This window comes from Aquarana catesbeiana, linkage group LG04 (assembly GCF_042186555.1).
Source record: "Aquarana catesbeiana isolate 2022-GZ linkage group LG04, ASM4218655v1, whole genome shotgun sequence".
In the NCBI taxonomy this organism is placed as follows: Eukaryota; Metazoa; Chordata; class Amphibia; order Anura; family Ranidae; genus Aquarana; species Aquarana catesbeiana.
This window is the reverse complement of record NC_133327.1, coordinates 526,415,265-526,434,877: the sequence shown is the minus strand read 5'-3', so window position 1 is coordinate 526,434,877 and position 19,613 is coordinate 526,415,265. Positions and strand designations below refer to the sequence as shown.

At 43.2% G+C, this 19,613-nt stretch overlaps 1 protein-coding gene across 2 annotated transcripts in view; it reads right to left on the bottom strand.

The window, feature by feature from the left end:
* Positions 1-19,613, bottom strand: part of ESR1 (estrogen receptor 1) — a 522,594-nt gene that overhangs the window by 87,093 nt on the left and 415,888 nt on the right. For both annotated transcript variants that reach the window (XM_073627828.1, XM_073627829.1), the window contains one exon: positions 14,967-15,293. In XM_073627828.1, the coding sequence (XP_073483929.1) occupies positions 14,967-15,293 (327 nt within the window). The remainder of the gene's footprint in view (positions 1-14,966; positions 15,294-19,613) is intronic.

Sequence of the window (19,613 nt, the reverse complement as noted above, 5' to 3'; positions counted from 1 at the left end):
CCAGAAGGAAGCCTCTTCTAAAGATAATGCACAAGAAAGCCCACAAACAGTTTGCTGAAGACAAGCAGACTAAGGACATGGATTACTGGAACCATGTCCTGTGGTCTGATGAGGCCAAGATAAACTTATTTGGTTCAGATGGTGTGACGCGTGTGTGGCAGCAACCAGGTGAGGAGTACAAAGACAAGTGTGTCTTGCCTACAGTCAAGCATGGTGGTGGGAGTGTCGTGGTCTGGGGCTGCATTAGTGCAGCCGGCACTCAGGAAACCATGAATGCCAACATGTACTGTGACATGATCCCCTCCCTTCGGAGACTGGACCTCAGGGCAGTATTCCAACATAATGACCCCAAACACACCTCCAAGACGACCACTGCCTTGCTCAAGACTGCTCATGTCTCTAACATCCCCCAGCTCTGTGATGTCATCATGGAGGAGTGGAAGAGGAGTCCAGTGGCAACCTGTGAAGCTCTGGTGAACTCCATGCCCAAGAGGGTTAAAGCAGTGCTGGAAAAAAAATGGTGGCCACACAAAATATTGACACTTTGGGCCCAATTTGGACATTTTCACTTAGGGGTGTACTCATTTTTGTTGCCAGCGGTTTAGACATTAATGGCTGAGTTATTTTGAGGGGACAGCAAATTTACACTGTTATAAAAGCTGTACACTCACTACTTTACATTGTAGCAAAGTGTAATTTCTTCAGTGTTGTCACATGAAAAGATATAATAAAATATTTACAAAAATGTGAGGGGTGTAATTACTTTTGTGAGATACTGTATCACTCACAACGAAGCAGACAATAGCGATGGGGGGGTGGAAGTTCCTGACACTTAGCTTCAAAGAGGTAAAGAGTCATGTACTTGGCACGCTTATGAACGAGAAAATAATGGCAGTCCTCAATAAAAAACATAATACATTTTTATGCAATTGGCAGCCTTGGCTCAATTATTCCCATCATCACAGCTGACCACCCATTTTTTTGAGTTGTAATATATTGTTGTGGTATTAACGTTGGTTTACGTGAGTCTCTGGGGTACTTTTATTTCCTCTTCATCATCACCATACTTACCTTTATCCCTCAGCCTTGTCTGATTCTTTCCTTCCCTCTAGCATTTTAGCTTCTCTTTTTCCCCCAAAGCCTCTCCCCTCAGCTGTGTTCTCCAACATACAAGTGGTCCTTCTTCTCCCACAGTTAGCTGTGTAAAAACCTCTTTGAGTAAGTTTTACCTTGTTTCAATACAGTGATTTACTTATGGGTTTTCTTGTGAAACTACTTTGATTGTTTATAAACCAACCACTTCCAGGTTGTTCGTACAAACTGAGGCCCCACTGTCTTAGTGATTACTCATCCACCACTTGCTGAATAATATATAATTTGCATTGTATTTCGGAGATAAACCATTATGTTGGTGTTCATGCTATCACCCATTCTGACGAGGGTTGAGACTTTGTAAGCAATCTACCATATTATGTATGTGTAATACTTTAAGTTCTGTTTCAATAAAAACACAGTAAAAGAAATAATTGTTTTGCTTGCATCAGCACCTCCTGTTTCCTGAAATTATATCTCCACACTAAACACAAAAAGAATAAATAAAGGAAGGTGCTCATACACAGGGATATTAGGCAGATCCTACAGCATTAGGCAGAAACTAATACATTTGATCAAAGATGCTAATCATATTACTTCCAGGCTAGATAAAAGCAGTATTACACCCAAATGCAAACATTTATTATATTGCAGCTTACAAATTCTAAGATGTGATGACTGTATTAGTTTCCTTTTTTATACCTTTTTTTCTTCTATTTTTATCTGTTGATCCAGACAGCAAGTCAGTTGTGTTTCACAAGTGCAAGCTCTCCACTAAAATATATCAGTTTACATGGATGAGACAAACCACTAAACATTTGCAGGGCTGATTAAAAAGATCAGCTTTTATTTATTCATGCAAAACCTTCATTCCAAAAAGAAATAACTGTTTGCTGTAACTAGTTTTAAAGTATGAGCTGGAGTTTTGCATCAGTTTGTTAGTGTACCTAAATCTGCTAATACATTTAACACTCTCCTCCTCCCAGACTCATTCCTCCAGAGTTGTGCCTCACTATTAAAGGAGGTGTGTAAAGCAGCCCATAGATTATGCAATTTTCTTTCTGTCCACCACGGATGGACGGAAAGGAAATTGCTTGATTCCCCCATCAACAAAGTCAGTGTTGATGGGGAAATCCCTCCTGCTGCATTGAGCATTCCCTGCCACCAGAACACAATGATCACTGCTAGCAGTTGTAGCCACTGGTAGTAACCGCTTGCAAAAAATCTGAAAGGCTGGTTGCACCCAAGTCGATTGATGGATAGACTTGGATACATCAGCTGGTTTAGATGGTTTGAATCTTGGCAAGTCCTTGCTGAACCGACTGAGATTTGATCCATCAGTGGCTGGATTTACTGGCCAGAATACCAGATGAAAACAGGGAGAAAAAAAGCAATGAAAAGAAAACTGATGCAGCCTCTACATCTAATGACTTGTAAGCTGCAATATAATACATTTTGGCTTTGGGTTTAACACTGCTTTAAAGCTGCATAAGCTAGAAGTTAAGGTGGCCACAGGCAGGCATCAATAGGTGGGGAGATATCTGATCACCCTTGGCTGATTCATGAGACAGATCGGTTAAACTACTTTTCCATAGGAAATTAAAGGATTAGATTAAATCAAGGAGGATTCCCCAATCAGTTAAAATGCTTCCCAGTGTGATAACTGCCACCAGCTGTTGGAAGTGATCATTAACCCGTTCCGGACCAGCCGCCGCAGTTATACTGCAGCAGGTTGGTCCTGCGCGAAGCATCGTAGCCATACGTCGCGCGCCCCCCCCCCCCCGCGCTGGCCGCGACCATTGGGTTCGATCAGGAACTGATCAATTTCCAGGCCCAGGCCAATAATGTCTGGCCTGGACCTGGTGATCGGTCCTGACGAATCAGATCCTTCCCCTGTCGTGTAAGTGTAAACACTGACAGGGGAAGTGATATCATCTCTCCTCGTGTCGGTCTTTTCCGTTCCAGACCGAGGAGAGAAGACATCACGGAGTGAGTTGCACAACACTACACTGACACCAAGTCATGTAGGCACACAATTAACCCCTGATCACCCCCCCCAGTTAACCTTTTCACCACCTGTCACTGTGTCACCCAGTACAGTATTCAGATTTTTTTTTTATTGCTGTACTGGTGTCATTAGTGACACTAATCAGTGTTAGGGCAATTAGTATTAGGCCCAGATAGGTCAAGGGACCCCCCCTACCCCCCAATAAAGGTTTAACCCCTTGATTACCCCTTGTCACCTGTGATCACTGTATAAGTGTCACGGGTGACACAGTTTAGCTAGATTTTTTTTTTATAGTGTCAGGGCACCTGCCGTATTTTACCCAATCAAGGTTTAACCCCCTGATCAAAGTTATGTTTTAGCTTCAGTTAGGGTCTGTGTCGCCCCAGGCAGCGTCAGATTAGTGCCAGTAGCGCTAACACCCACGCACGCACCATATGCTCCCTTAGTAGTATAGTGTCTGAACGGATTGATATCTGATCTGATCAGATCTATACTAGCGTCCCCAGCAGTTTAGGGTTCTCAAAAACGCAGTGTTAGCGGGATCAGCCCAGATACTTGCTAGCACCTGCATTTAGCCCCTCCGCCCAGCCCAGCCCAGCCCACCCAAGTGCAGTATCAATCGATCACTGTCACTTACAAAACACTAAACACATAACTTCAGCGTTCGCAGAGTCAGGTCTGATTCCTGTGAACGCTAACAGTTTTTTTGGTAGCGTTTGAATCAGTCGCTAACAGTCAGGAGCTTTTTTACCTGTGAGTCTCACTAGTGTACCAGTAAATTTAGAGACCAAAATTCAAATCGAAAGTACACTAGTGAAGAGGCCTACACGTTTCTGAGCATGGCAGATAGTGAAGAGGAAGTCACTCACCTGTCAGATTCAGGCTCAGAATACGAACCTGTAGACAGCAGCGGCACCCTGACAGATAGCTCTGACGACGGAGTTAAGGTCCCTGCCAAGGTCAGGTGTACCAGACCCTGATCTTCTTCTACTGTCATTGAGGTGCAAGGACCACAGGTCCCTCGTATGGAGCAGAGAGCCAGTACTAGCGTCGCTATTCCTTCTGGTGAACTGGCAATCACCAGCGGCCTAGTACATCCTGATCATACATCCAGCACTGCAGTAACACTTGGTGACGTGGCGAGTCCCATAAGTGCAGTTCAAGCTGGCGAGGTTGCAAGCACGAGTAGTGTCCCGCTGCCACCAAGAAGACAAACACAGGCCCGTCAAGCCCATAGTGCCCTTCCTGCTGCATTCGCCAATCCTAATTGGGAGCCCACCACTTCTGCAGCACCCATACTTCCCCCATTCACTGGCCAACCTGGAATTCAGGTGGAAACAGTTGATTTTACGTCACTTGATTTTTATTTGCTGTTTTTCACCAAAGATCTCTATAGATCTATTGTGGACCAAAGCAATTTGTATGCTGGTCAATTCATCACTGCTAATCCCCAGCTGACTCTTGCCAGACATTGGAAACCAATTACGGTTTTCTAATTTAAGACCTGTTCTCTGCCTCCATGACCAGGACACGATACGAGCAGATCTTGCGGTTCATGCACTTCAATGACAATGAACTCTGTCGTCCTCGGGGTGACCCTGGATTTGATCGGCTCTACAAAATTCGGCCCCTCATAAACCACTTGAACCAACGTTTTGCAGGTTTGTTTACTCCTGATCAAGTTGTCTGCGTTGATGAGTCTCTGGTTAAGTTTTCTGCAGGCTTGTCTATAAAACAGTATATTCCCAGCAAACGGGGTCAAGATGTATAAGCTCTGTGACAGGGCCACAGGCTATACATATAGTTTTATGGTTTACGAGGGAAGAGATAGACACGTAGAGCCGGAGAACTGCCCAGACTACATAGGGAGCGCTGGTAAGATAGTGTGGGATTTGGTGTCACCCTTATTCGGAAAGGGGTCTCACTTGTATGTGGACAATTATTACACGAGCGTGCCACTTTTTAGTCACTTGTTTGATTATCAAATTGACGCATGTGGCACCGTGTAAACTAATCATCGGGGCTTGCCTCAACGGCTTGTAGAATCCCAACTTAGACAGGGGGAGAAAGCCTGCTTGAAGTGTAATAATTTGTTAGCAGTGAAGTGGAGGGATTCATGGAATGTTTTCGTTCTGTCCTCGCTTCACGCATTCCTACAGTGACTGGTGTTGTGGAGAAACCCCTCTGTGTCCACGAATACAACCTTAACATGGGAGGGGTAGACCTCAGCGGCCAGTTGTTGGTGCCGTACCTAATTGCCCGTAAGGCCAGACCCTGGTACAAAAAAGTGTCTATTTATTTCAATTGGCTGAACTCTTTTGTGCTATACAAAGCTTCAGGACGGACTGGATCCTTCCTTAAATTCCAGGAAGAGATTGTCAGAGCCCTTCTGTTTTCAGACGGTGCTCTTGCCCAACTTCCCAATCCAAATGCAGTGAGCCAGCTGCATGAGAGGCATTTTCCGCATGTCCTCCCTGGTACCCCTAATCAAAGAACTCCCCAAAGAAGATGTCGTGTCTGCAGAAAACGTGGATTTAGGCATGACACCCACTATTATTGTGCCTCCTGTCCTGACCAACCTGGTCTTTGCATTGGTGACCGTTTCGAACGCTACCACACACTAGTTGAGTATTAGCGTAGGGTACAGCACCATACAGTCCTAGGCACACTAACACAGGTTCTCAGGGTCTCGAAAGATGTGATGGCCATCACATTTTGAGAGACCCTAATCTGCAACGTTCAGTTTACAGGTTTTTTACAGTTTTCATAAAAGTGAAAAAAGTGAAAAAAAAAAACAAAAAACACACAAAAACACAAAAAAAAATAAAATAAAAAATCCTAAAATAGTTGTGGTTGTATTTTTCTTCTCTCTCTCTATTTTTCTCTCTTATGTTCGCTCTCTACTGTCCTCTCTACTGTTCGCTCACTATTGTTCTATATCTATCATGCTCTCTCTGTTTTATTTTTACTATGTTTTATTGTATTTGCTTTACAGGTATGGTATGTTATACTGTAATTCTTGTTTTATTGTTAACCATCATTTGCTTAGCAGGTACGCCATTCAGCTGCAGCCAGGTTTATTTATCTTGACATCAACAGCATTTGCTCCCACAATACATAAAGCGACTCCAGCACTGTCGGAGGTGATTTCACCACCAAAGTTAAAAAAAAAAAAAAAAAAAAGAGCATATATGCCAAAACATGGGGGCAGGGGTGGAGGAGCAATTTGCTCCTAACATTAGGGGCGGATTGCCCCCATGCTTCGGCATATATTTTTTTATGCACAGATTGTAATGTTTTATTTTTATTGTGTTTTATTGTATTTGCTGTGCAGATATGGTAAGTCTTCCTTTTATACTGTAATGTTTGTTTTATTGTTAATCATCATTTGCTTGACAGGCATGCCATTCAGCTGCAGCGCAGGTTCATTTATCTTGACAGCAACAGCGTTTGCTCCCACTATACGTAAAGCCGTGACTCCTGCGCTGTCGGAGGTGATTTCACCATCACAGTTAAAAAAAAAATGGTGCATGTATGCTCATCATTAGAAGTGGGTGGATGAAGGCCGTTATTCTAATGGTGGGCATACCCACCGATCAATCTTTTTTTCGTTCAGCCCACAGGCTGCATAAAAAAAGAACATTACAATGTAAGCCCAACAAGGACCAGCAACGTACTGGTATGTTGCTGGATTTTGAGTGGTTATACCAGAATGATGCCTGCAGGTTTAGGTATTATGTTGGTATCATTCTCTTCAGCGAGTGGTCGGATTTCATATAAAAGCAATCCTAGCTAATTAGCCTCTAGACTGCTTTTATAAGCAGTGGGAGGGAACGTCCCCCCCTTATAAGCAGTGGGAGGGAACGTCCCCCACCGTCTTCCATGGTTTTCTCGGGCTCTCCTGTCCCAACAGGCAACCCGAGAATGCAGCCGGTAGTTCCGCCAGCTGACCATAGAGCTGATCAGAGACCAGAACATCTCCAATCATCTCTTTGGCCTACAAAACCGGAAGCTACGAGCATTTCATGACTTAGGTTTCGCCGGATATAAACAGCGCCATTGGGAAATTGGCAAAGCATTTTATCACACCGATCTTGGTGTGGTCAGATGCTTTGAGGGCAGTGGAGAGATCTAGGGTCTAATAGACCCCTGTTTTTTCAAAAAAGAGTACCTGTCACTAGAGGTCGACCGATATATCGGCCGACCGATATATCGGCCGATATTTGGCGTTTTTTTACTTAATCGGCATCGGCCGATTGTGCTGATAAAAAAAGGCCGATTATAACTTCAGCCGTGACTTGCAAATGACTTCTGTAATAGAAGTTAATGCAAGTTTCCTGAGGTTATCTGTGGAGAGGATTCTCTCCTCCTCTGGGCAGCCTGCCAAGTCTGATAAGAAGAAACATTGTATCTTTCAGGTTCTTTTTATCAATAGACTGAACTCCGTGTGTAGAAGCTCTCAGTTTAACCATTTAAAGACTAAATCTTTTCTGACACTTGTTGCTTACAAGTAAAAATCCTGTATTTTCTGCTAGAAAATCACTTAGAACCCCCAAACATTATATATATTTTTTTAGCAGAGACCCTAGGGAATAAAATGGTGATTGTTGCAATATTTTATGTCACACGGTATTTGCGCAGCGGTCTTTCAAACGCAATTTAAAAAAAAAAAATACAGTAATGAATTAAAAAAAAAAACTAAGCAGTAAAGTTAGCCCATTTTTTTTCGTCCAAAAGTTTTGATTACCTGTTTTTGTGTATTTATTATTTAAGATATTTTTTTGTTTTTTTTTTGTTTTTTTTGTTTTTGTTTTTTTTTTAAATTATACATACAAGTGAACTGATTGAAGGTTTGTTTTGTTTAATGTTTAAATAAAAAAAAATTTCTGTATTACTTAAGGCTGCTTTCACACTGGAGCAGGCAGGCGTTGATGGTAAAACGCTGCTAGTGTTAGCGGCGCTTTACCGTCATTTTAGAGGCGCTATTCGGCTGCTAGCGGGGCGCTTATAACCCAGCTAGCGGCCGAGGAAGGGGTTAAATGCGCCCCTGAAGCACCACTGCCAAAACGCTTTGCAGGCGCTTTGCAGGCGCTTCGGCAGCGGTGCGCATTCATTTCAATGGGCAGGAGTAGTGGAGCAGCGGTATACACCGCTCCAAAGATGCCGTTTGCAGGACTTTTTTTTTACATCCTGCCAGCGCATCGCCTCAGTGTGAAAGCACTCGGGATATCACACTGAGACTGCAGGGGAGCCGTTTTACAGGCACTTTACAGGCGCTATTTTTAGCCCAAAAGCACCTGAAAAACGCCCCAGTGTGAAAGGGGTCTAACTGTTAGATTTTATGAGATGAAGGGAAAAAAGAAAGGAAAAAAAAAAATCGGCCAAATATATCGGCCCAAAAAAATCGGCATCACATATCGGCCACCGCGATTTCTAAATATCGGCATCGGCATCGGCCAGAGAAAAACCCATATCGGTCGACCTCTACCTGTCACTACCTATTGCTATCATAGGGGATATTTACATTCCCTGAGATAACAATAAAAATGATTAAAAAAAAATGAAAGGAACAGCGCAAAGGCGAACGCAAGCGTCGGTCTGGTGTCATATGTAAACAGCAATTGCACAATGCATGTGAGGTATCACCGTGAAGGTCAGATCGAGGGCAGTAATTTTAGCAGTAGACGTCCTCTGTAAATCTAAAATGGTAACCTGTAAAGGCTTTTAAAGGCTTTTAAAAATGTATGTAGTTTGTTGCCGCTGCACGTTTGTGTGCAATTTTAAAGCATATCGTGTTTGGTATCCATGTACTTGGCATAAGATAATATTTTTTATTCCATCAAACATTTGGGCAATATAGTGTGTTTTAGTCCATTAAAATTTAAAAAAGTGTGTTTTTTTCCAAAAAATTGCGTTTGAAAAATCGGTGCGCAAATACCGTGTGAAAAAAAAAATTGCAACACCCACCATTTTAATCTGTAGGGCTTTTGCTTTAAAAAAAATATATAATGTTTGGGGGTTCAAAGTAATTTTCTTGCAAAAAAAAATATTTTTTCATGTAAACAAAAAGTGTCAGAAAGGGCTTTGTCTTCAAGTGGTGAGAAGAGTGGGTGATGTGTGAAATAAGCTTCTAAATGTTGTGCATAAAATGCCAGGACAGTTCAACCCCCCTCCCAAATGACCCCATTTTGGAAAATAGACTCCCCAAGCTATTTGCTGATAGGCAGGTTGAGTCCATGAAATATTTTATATTTTGTCACAAGTTTCGGGAAAATTACACTTCTTTTTTTTTGCACAAAGTTGTCACTAAATGATATATTGTTCAAACATGGCATGGTTATATGTGAAATTACACCCCAAAATACATTCTGTTGCTTCTCCTGAGTAGCATGTGTGAGAATTTTTTGGGAGCCTAGCCGTGTACAGGACCCCGAAAACCAATCACCGCCTTCAGGCTTTCTAAGGGCGTAAAATGGTGATTTCACTTCCTCACTACCTATCACAGTTTCGGAGGCCCTGAAATGTCAAGATAATACAAAATCCCCCCCCCCAAATGACCCCATTTTGGAAAGAAGACACTTCTAGCTTTTTACTGAGAGGCATGTTGTGTCCATGGAATATTTGATATTTTGCCACATATTTCGGGAAAGTTACAATTTTTTTTTTTTACACAAAGTTGTCACTAAATGATCTATTGCTCAAACATGCCATGGGCATATGTGAAATTACACCCCAAAATACATTCTGCTGCTTCTCCTGAGTAGCATGTGTGAGAATTTCTTGGGAGCCTAGCCGTGTACAGGACCCCGAAAACCAATCACCGCCTTCAGGCTTTCTAAGGGCGTAAAATGGTGATTTCACTTCCTCACTACCTATCACAGTTTCGGAGGCCCTGAAATGTCAAGATAGTACAAAATCCCCCCCCCCCAAATGACCCCATTTTGGAAAGAAGACACTTCAAGCTTTTTACTGAGAGGCATGTTGTGTCCATGGAATATTTGATATTTTGCCACAAATTTCGGGAAAGTTACAATTTTTTTTTTTTACACAAAGTTGTCACTAAATGATATATTGTTCAAACATGGTTTGGTTATATGTGGAATTACACCCCAAAATACATTCTGCTGCTTCTCCTTAGTATGGGGATACCACATGTGTGAGACTTTTTGGGAGCCTAGCCACGTACAGGACCCCAAAAACCAAGCACCGCCTTCAGGCTTTCTAAAGGCGTCAAATTGTGATTTTACTCCTCACTACCTATCACAGTTACGAGGCCATGAAATGTCCAGATAGCACAACCCCCCCCCCCCAAATGACCCCATTTTGAAAAGTAAACACCAGGTATTTGCTAAGAGGCATAGTGAGTATTTTGCAGATGTCATTTATTTTTGAAAATTAAGTGAGAAAATATATTTTTTTTCTTTTTTAAATTTCCAAAACTTTGTGACAAAAAGTGAGATCTGCAAAATAATCAACATGCCTCTCAGCAGATAGCTTGGGGTGTCTACTTTCCAAAATGGGGTCATTTGGGGGGTTTGTGCTATCTGGGCATTTCATGGCCTCCAAAACTGTGATAGGCAGTGAGGAATGAAATAAAAAATGTACGCCCTTAGAAAGCCTGAAGCCGATGATTGGTTTTCGGGGTCCTGTATGTGGTTAGACTTCCATAAAGTTCCACACATGTGGTATCCCCATACTCAGGAGAAGCAGTAGAATGTATTTTGGGGTGTAATTCCACATATAACCATGCCATGTTTGAACAATATATCATTTAGTGACAATGTTGTGTAAAAAAAAAAAAAATTGTAATTTTCCCGAAACTTGTGGCAAAATATAAAATATTCCATGGACTCAACATGCCTCTCAGAAAATAGCTTGAAGTGTCTTCTTTCCAAAATGGGGTAATTTGGGGGGGTTTGTGTTATCTTGTCATTGATAGGTAGTGAGTAGGGATGAGCTTCGAGTTCGAGTCGAACTCAGGTTCGACTCGAACATTGGCTGTTCGCAAGTTCGCCGAACAGCGAACAATTTGGGGTGTCAAACAATAAAAGTGTAATATCCCTTTAAATTTCGTAGCTGGGGGGTGTCTATAGTATGCCTGTAAAGGGGCGCATGTTTCCCATGTTTAGAACAGTCTGACAGCAAAATGACATTTCAAAGGAAAAAAGTCATTTAAAACTACTCACGGCTATTGCATTGCCGGTCCGACAATATGGAACCCCGAACCAAAATTTAAAAAAAAAATGACGTGGGAGTCCCCCTAAATTCCATACCAGGCTCTTCAGGTCTGGTATGGATATTAAGGGGAACCCCGGCCAAAATAAAAAAAAAAAAATATGATGTGGGGGTCCCCCTAAATTCCATACCAGACCCTTCAGGTCTGATATGGTTTTTAAGGGGAACCCTGCGCCAAAATTTAAAAAAAAAACGGCGTGGGGTCCCCCCAAAAATCCATACCAGACCCTTATCCGAGCACGCAATTTGGCAGGCCGCAGGAAAAGAGGGGGGGACGAGAGAGAGCGCCCCCCCTCCTGAACCGTACCAGGCCACATGCCCTCAACATTGGGAGGGTGCCTTTGGAGTAGCCCCCAAAACACCTTGTCCCCATGTTGATGAGGACAAGGGCCTCATCCCCACAACCCTGGCCGGTGGTTGTGGGGCTCTGCGGGCGGGGGGATTATTCGAATCTGGAAGCCCCCTTTAACAAGGGGACCCCCAGATCCCGGCCCCCCCGTGTGAAATGGTAAGGGGGTACAAAAGTACCCCTACCATTTCACAAAAAAAACTGTCAAAAATGTTAAAAATGACAAGAGACAGTTTTTGACAATTCCTTTATTTAAATGCTTCTTGTTTCTTCTATTTTCCTTCATCTTCTTCTGGCTCTTCTGGTTCTTCCTCCGGCGTTCTCGTCCAGCATCTCCTCCGTGGCGTCTTCTATCTTCTTCTCCTCGGGCCGCTCTGCACCCATGGCATGGGGGGAGGCTCCCGCTCTTCTCTTCATCTTCTTCTCTTCTTCTCTTCTTCTCTTCTTCATCTTCTTCTGCGGGCCGCTCCGCATCCATGTTGGAATGGAGAGAGGCTCCCGCTGTGTGACGTGTCTCCTCTTCTGACGGTTCTTAAATAACGGGGGCGGGGCCACCCGGTAACCCCGCCCCCTCTGACGCACGGGACATGACGGGACTTCCCTGTGGCATTCCCCGTGACGTCACAGGGAAGTCCCGTCAAGTCACCGTGCGTCAGAGGGGGCAGGGTCACCGGGTGGCCCCGCCCCCCATTATTTAAGAACCGTTAGAAGAGGAGACGCGTCACACAGCGGGAGCCTCCCTCCATGCCAGCACGGGTGCGGAGCGGACCGGAGAAGAAAATGAAGAAGAGAAGAAGATGAAGAAGAAGATGAAGAAGAAAAGAAGATGAAGAGAAGAGCGGGTGCGGAGCGGCCCGAGGAGAAGAAGATAGAAGACGCCGCGGAGGAGATGCTGGACAAGAACGCCGGAGGAAGAACCAGAAGAGCCAGAAGAACCAGAAGAAGAAGAAGATAAAGAAAGATAGAAGAAAGAAGAAGCATTTAAATAAAGGAATTGTCGAAAACTGTCTCTTGTCATTTTTAACATTTTTGACAGTTTTTTAGTGAAATGGTAGGGGTACTTTTGTACCCCCTTACCTTTTCACACAGGGGGGGCCAGGATCAGGGGGTCCCCTTGTTAAAGGGGGCTTCCAGATTCTGATAAGCCCCCCGCTCGCAGACCCCCACAACCACCGGCCCTTGTCCTCATCAACATGGGGACAAGGTGTTTTGGGGGGCTACCCCAAAGCACCCTCCCAATGTTGAGGGCATGTGGCCTGGTACGGTTCAGGAGGGGGGCGCTCTCTCGTCCCCCCTCTTTTCCTGCTGCCTGCCAGGTTGCGTGCTCGGATAAGGGCCTGGTATGGATTGTTGGGGGGACCCCACGCCGTTTTTTTTTAAATTTTGGTGCGGGGTTCCCCTTAAAATCCATACCAGACCTGAAGGGTCTGGTATGGAATTTAGGGGGACCCCCACATCATTTTTTTTTTAAATTTTGGCCGGGGTTCCCCTTAATATCCATACCAGACCTGAAGGGCCTGGTATGGAATTTAGGGGGACCCCCACGTCATTTTTTTTTAAAATTATGGTTCGGGGTTCCTCTGTGGGGAATTCCCATGCCGTTTTTATCAATGAACTTTTATGTGTATTGTCTGACCGGCAATGCAATAGCCGCGAGTAGTTTTAAATGACTTTTTTCCTTTGAAATGTAATTTTGCTGTCAGACTGTTCTAAACATGGGAAACATGCGCCCCTTTACAGGCATACTATTGACACCCCCCAGCTACAAAATTTAAAGGGATATTACACTTTTATTGTTTGACTTTAAGCATTATTAAAATCACTGCTCCTGAAAAAACGGCCGTTTTTAAAACTTTTTTTTGCATTGATCCATGTCCCCTGGGGCAGGACCCAGGTCCCCAAACACTTTTTATGACAATAACTTGCATATAAGCCTTTAAAATTAGCACTTTTGATTATTCATCTTTGTGTCCCATAGACTTTAACGGTGTTTGCGTGTTCGAACGAACTTTTTTCCTGTTCGCATGTTCTGGTGCGAACCGAACAGGGGGGTGTTCGGCTCATCCCTAGTAGTGAGGAAGTGAAATCACAATTTTACGCCCTTAGAAAGCCTGAAGGCGGTGATTGGTTTTCAGGGTCCTGTACACGGCTAGGCTCCCAAAAAGTCTCACACATGTGGTATCCCTGTACTCAGGAGAAGCAGTAGAATGTATTTTGAGGTGTAAATCCACATATAACCATGCCATGTGTGAGCAATATATCATTTAGTGACAACGTTGTGTAATTTTTTTTTTTGTCATTTTTCAATCACTTGTGACAAAAACATAAAATATTCAATGGGCTCAACATGCCTCTCAGCAATTTCCTTGGGGTGTCTACTTTCCAAAATGGGGTCATTTGGGGGGGGGGTTGTACTGCCCTGCCATTTTAGCACCTCAAGAAATGAGATACAGTAGGCAGTCATAAACTAAAAGCTGCATAAATGCCAGAAAATGTATCCTAGTTTGTAGACGCTATAACCAATAAATAAATATACGCTTATTGACATTATTTTTACCAAAAACATGTGGCTGAATACATTTTGGCCTAAATGTATGACTAAAATTTAGTTTATTAAAATTTTTTTATAACAAAAAGTAGAAAATATCATTTTTTTTTCAACATTTTCGGTCTTTTTCCATTTATATCGCAAAAAAAAAAAAATTGCAGAGGCAATCACATTCCATCAAAAGAAAGCTCTATTTGTGGGAAAAAAAGGACACAAATTTTGTTTGGGTACAACATTGCATGGCCGCGCAATTACCAGTTAAATCAGCGCAGTGCCAAATTGTAAAAAGTCCTCCGGTCATTGAGCTGCAAATCCTCCGGGGCTGAAGTGGTTAATAAACGATGATCAAAATCAGGAGCATTTCCTGTCAAGATGTTTCTGACCCCTAAGGGAGCCTAACTTTTAAGTTGAAGGTAGATTATTATTTTCTCATTATCTCATGTAATATTTTTCTCATGTAATTCTCCAGACACAGAAATGCTTTATTGCATATAGATTTGGCTTTTCCTATTCATGTTTTGTGAAGTGTATAGAGCTGAGCAGCCACAAAGACCTATGGTCATAGGAAGGTGTACCAAGCTGTCCATACAAGTCTCAAGTACATTGTGATAGAAATGTTTACTATCATTTTAATTCTAACATAACCAAAACTGCTATGATAACCAGCCTGTGTATGGGCACTTCTACAAATCTTTAAACAATGTAAATAAGAAAAAGATTAAGTGTGTAATTACCTGGCACTCTTTTTGCCCAGTTAATCATATGCACCAGTTCTTTATCTGCAAGGTTTGTTAGCAGGGTCATCATGGAAGCCTCGCTGAGTGGTTTAGTTGAGTCATGCTCAGAATAAACAATAGGAGGCTCTGCTTCCATTAAGGCACTGATAAGCTGGTCTGCTGTTAAAGACAATACGGGGCTCAACTTTATGCTTTTCACAGAGGGGTTCACCCAGATGGAGGCTGCCCTTATCTCTGTTGCATTGCCTTCAGTCTTTTGCTCTTGCTCTTCTTTTTGTCGTTTGTGTTTCATCATACGTCCTCCCCTGCGATCCTTTCTGATACCTTTAAAGAGATTATATTTTATTATTATTATTATACAGAATTTATATAGTGCCAACAGTTTGCTCAGTGCTTAACACAATGAAGGCAGACATTACAGTTACATTACAATTTGGTACAAGAGGACTCAGAGGGCCCTGCTCACTAGAGCTTACAATCTAGGAGGGAGAGTCAATTGATTCAAAAGGTATAGCTGTGGGGGATGAGCTGGTGGAGAAAGTAAAACAGTGTATTAGTTAGAAGCAGGATCTGCTTTTTTAAAGAGAAGGGTTTTCAGGGATCGCCTAAAGATGGATAGGTTAGGGGACAGTTGGACAGATTGGGGTGGGAGTCCCAAAGGATGGGAGAAGCTTTGGAGAAATCCTGTAGGCAAGCATGAGAGGAGGAGATAAGGGAGCTAGACAGCAGGAGGTCTTGAGAGGACCGAAGAGAGCGGCTTGGTTGTTATTTTGGGACTAGGTTAGTGATGTAGCTGGGGGCAGAGTTGTGGACGGCTTTGTAAATTATTGTTAGTACTTTGAATTTTATTCGTTGAGTGAGTGGAAGACAGTGCAGGGATTGGCAGAGAGGGGTGGAGGACACTGAACAGTTGGTAAGGTGGATGAGTCTTGCAGCAGCATTCATTATGGACTGAAGGGGGTACAGTGTATGTAAAGGCAGTCCAATGAGGAGTGAGTTGCAGTAATTGAGGTGAGAGATGACCAGGGAGTGAATTAGAAGCTTGGTGGTGTCATTGGTTAAAAAGGGGCATATTCTAGAGATGTTGCGGAGGCTAAGACGGCATGATCTGGACAGGGATTAGATGTGGGCCTGAAAAAACAGTTCAGAGTCTAGGGTTACCCCTAGCACCCTGGCATGTGGGGACAGACTGATAGCTATGCCATTGATCTTGACAGAGAAGTCAGGGGAAGGAGCTTGCGGTGGAGGAAATATTATGCGCTCGGTTTTAGATTCAGTTCAGTGGTGTGACATTCAGGCTGATATGTCTGTTAGTAAATCAGTGATGTGTGAGGAGACGGGGTGAGCTTAGGAGTAGAGAGATAGATTTGGGTGTCATTGGCATATAAATGGTAGTGGAAGCCATGGGAGGCTATCAGCTGCCCCAGGGAGGATGTGTAGATCGAGGACAGAACCTGGGGGGACCCCAACGGTAAGAGGTGTTGGAGAGGAGGAAGTAGAGTTGTAAGTGACACTAAAGGTGTGGTGAGATATGTAAGATTCTAACCAATGGAGAGCACAGCCATGGATACCAAGCAAATTGAGGTTTTTTTTTGAGGAGGGGTGATCAACTGTATCAAAGGCAACGGAGGGGTCCAAGAGTAAGAGTACGGAATAATGACCATTGGTTTTAGCTGTTAGTAAGTCGTTTGTGAGTTTTAGGAGAGCAGTTTCTGTGGAGTGCTGTGGACAAAATCCAGACTGAAGGGGATCAAGAAGGTTATTCTCAGTGAGATGGTGGCTCAGTCTGGTGTAGACTAAACGTTCAAGGAGTTTGAAGGCAAAAGGGAGTAAAGAGTTGGGTCTTAGGTGGTTAAGATTGGTGGGGTCCAGTGAGGCCTTTTTTGGTATGGGAGTGACAAGTGCATGTTTCAGAGGGTTGAGGAAGATGCCAGTAGAGAGGGAGAGGTTGAAGATATGAGTTAAAGAGTGTAGGATAGAGTCAGAGGGTGACTGTAGTATTTGAGAATGGGGAATGGGGTGCAGCAGGCAGAAGGTTAGGTGGGCGTTAGAAAAAAAGTTTATTGACTTCCTCTGTAGTAGTTGGGTCAAACAAGAGTTTTGATTGTACGGGAGGACAAAGAGTGTAAAGTGAGGGAGATATCTGTAGAGTGGAGGAGATCTCGAGACGAATTGACTCAATCTTATTTTTGAAGTGATTAGCAATCTCCTGGGCATTGAGTTAGTGGGTGGAGGTAATGGCAGACGAAGTAGAGCATTAAAGGTAGAAAAGAGTTGACGAGGACTGCGTGAGAGGGTATTAATGAGAGTGATAAAGTAAGTCTGTTTGCAGCGTGGAGACAGGAATAGTATTTTTGGAGGGCAGATTTATATTGGCTGAAATCTTACTGTGACTTTGTCTTACGTCACAGACGCTCAAGAGCACGGCTCTGTTTTTTGAGGCTTTTGGTAATGTCTGTCTGCCAGGGTTATAGCGGTTGGGGCCTGATTCTGTGCGTAGTGAGGGGGGCCAAGGAATCTAGGGTGGATGACAGCAAACTGTTGTAGATAGAAGTGGCCAGGTTGGGGCAGGGCAAGGATGAGATTTTGGCATAGAGACAATCTGTAGCAGAAAAAAGAAGAGAAGGGTTAAGATGGCGAAGGTTTCTAAGGGTAATTGTTTGGTAGTTGGAAGGCAAAGAGGAGGAAGACAAGGAGAGAGTGAAACTAATAAGGTGGTGATCAGGGAGAGGAAAAGGAATGTTGGAGAAGTTGCGTGGAGTGCATAGATAGGAGAATATGGGGTCAAGGCAGTTGCCAACAGAGTGAGTAGAAGCGATTGCCCATTGTTTCAGGTCAAAAAAGGAGGTTAGGTACAGAGATTTAGAAGTAGCGGGAGTGTTAAGATTAACAGGGATGTTTGAAGTCACCAAGAATGATTTCAGAAGAGAGAAAGTAAGGTAGCCAGGCAGAGAAGTCATCAAGGAAGCTTGATACCAGTCCAGGAGGCCAATAGATCACAGCAATTCTCAACAAAACTGGAGAAAATAGACAAGTACAGTGAGCTTCAAATGAGGAGAGGGACAGAGAGGGGGGTGAATGAAAAACCTGAAAAGTTCTTTGAGGGGATAGGAGGATTCCAACACAACCTCAATTCTGTCCACTAGGCCTGGGAGAGTGAATCCACAGGAGGCCACCATGTGAGAGGGCAGCAGGAGAAGGAAAGTCAGATTCTTGAAGCCATATCTCCGTAATTTGCAAGTAGGTTGAAGGAGTTCGTGATAAATAAGTCATGGACGGTGGTATGTTTGTTGCAAACCGAGTGGGCATTCCAAAGGGGTAAGGAAAATTGAAGGCTGGTTCTAGGCAGAAGAGGAATAGAAATTAGATTGTGTAGATTACGGCTTCTGGCAGAGGATAGGGGGTGCTGGGTATGTTGGCCAAAGGTAAATGATGGCGGTCCAGGATTTGGAGAAATATCTCCAGACATTAGGAGAAGCAGAAGGGTGATAGAGGTGATATGGGAGTGTGACTTATATGGACGGACACTTTTCAGTGTTCTGGAGGTTTTACTGGTATGTGGGTTCAAGATTAGCAGGAGCTGATGAGTGCAGTAATATGACGAAGACAGGAGTAATGGTGATATATATAAGCTGTGGGGTGGAGAAGAGGGGTGAAGGGGAGAAAGTTTAAGGAGAGGATGCAACTGTGATAAGGAAAAGTAGGGAGTGCATGATACAGAGTGGTGAGATTGAGAAGCAGACTGGATGAGAGATGTTCTATGGGGAATCAGGACACCTGTAGTCTGTTTAGTGTGTTGCAATAGTCTGTTGTAGATTTTTGCTTTGTGCATTCCCTGAAGTGCTGATCCGAAGTGTAATACTTTATCCAAAATGAAAGTTGCCTGTGCAACCCCTGCCTGGGCATCCCCTAGAGAAGGCCTAAATTTATACTGAGTTGGGTGGGGGTATTATTGTCAATTAATCAGCCAGGATTGCATAGGAGGGACACATGGCTGACAGAACAAACTTCTCACACCAAAGACAGACTACAAGATACAGCAAGAGAGCAGGGGATCATGGCTATAAGGATAAAATCAATTCATAATTTAGGTATGGACAATAAGAAAACAAAAACAAACATCACAGTGATATGGACAGAGGTAAAGAATTTGAAGGCAGCATAGATTACCATTTAAGCATGTTTAAAACAATGAAGCCGTTGCAGTTAAAGGTGGAATTTGAAGGCAGCATGGATTACCATTTAGGAAATGTTTAAAACAATGAAGCAGTAAAATGCAGCAACATTTTATAAAATGTTTAAAAAAATTACTGTCACGATAAAGAGCACACTCATTTGTCAACTCTATGATCATACTCTAAAATGTATCCTTTCTCTGCCAAATGACCACATTTCTTTTATATAAAATGCAAAGGGGTTAATTTGCTGAAGGGGTGGAAAGTCTACTTAACCTAGTGAACGTGTGTTCATATAAAAAAAAGTTAAAAAGATAGGAAATTCATTTGCACTCAATTGGACCTAGCTTCTCTGCATTAAGCGAACATTCTTCGCTTTTAGTAAATCAATGTGTTTTGGTAAGCAATATTAATATTGTCTGTTTTAGTTTTTTGAGGAAATAAGCCTATCCATGTAAGGCACTGGAAG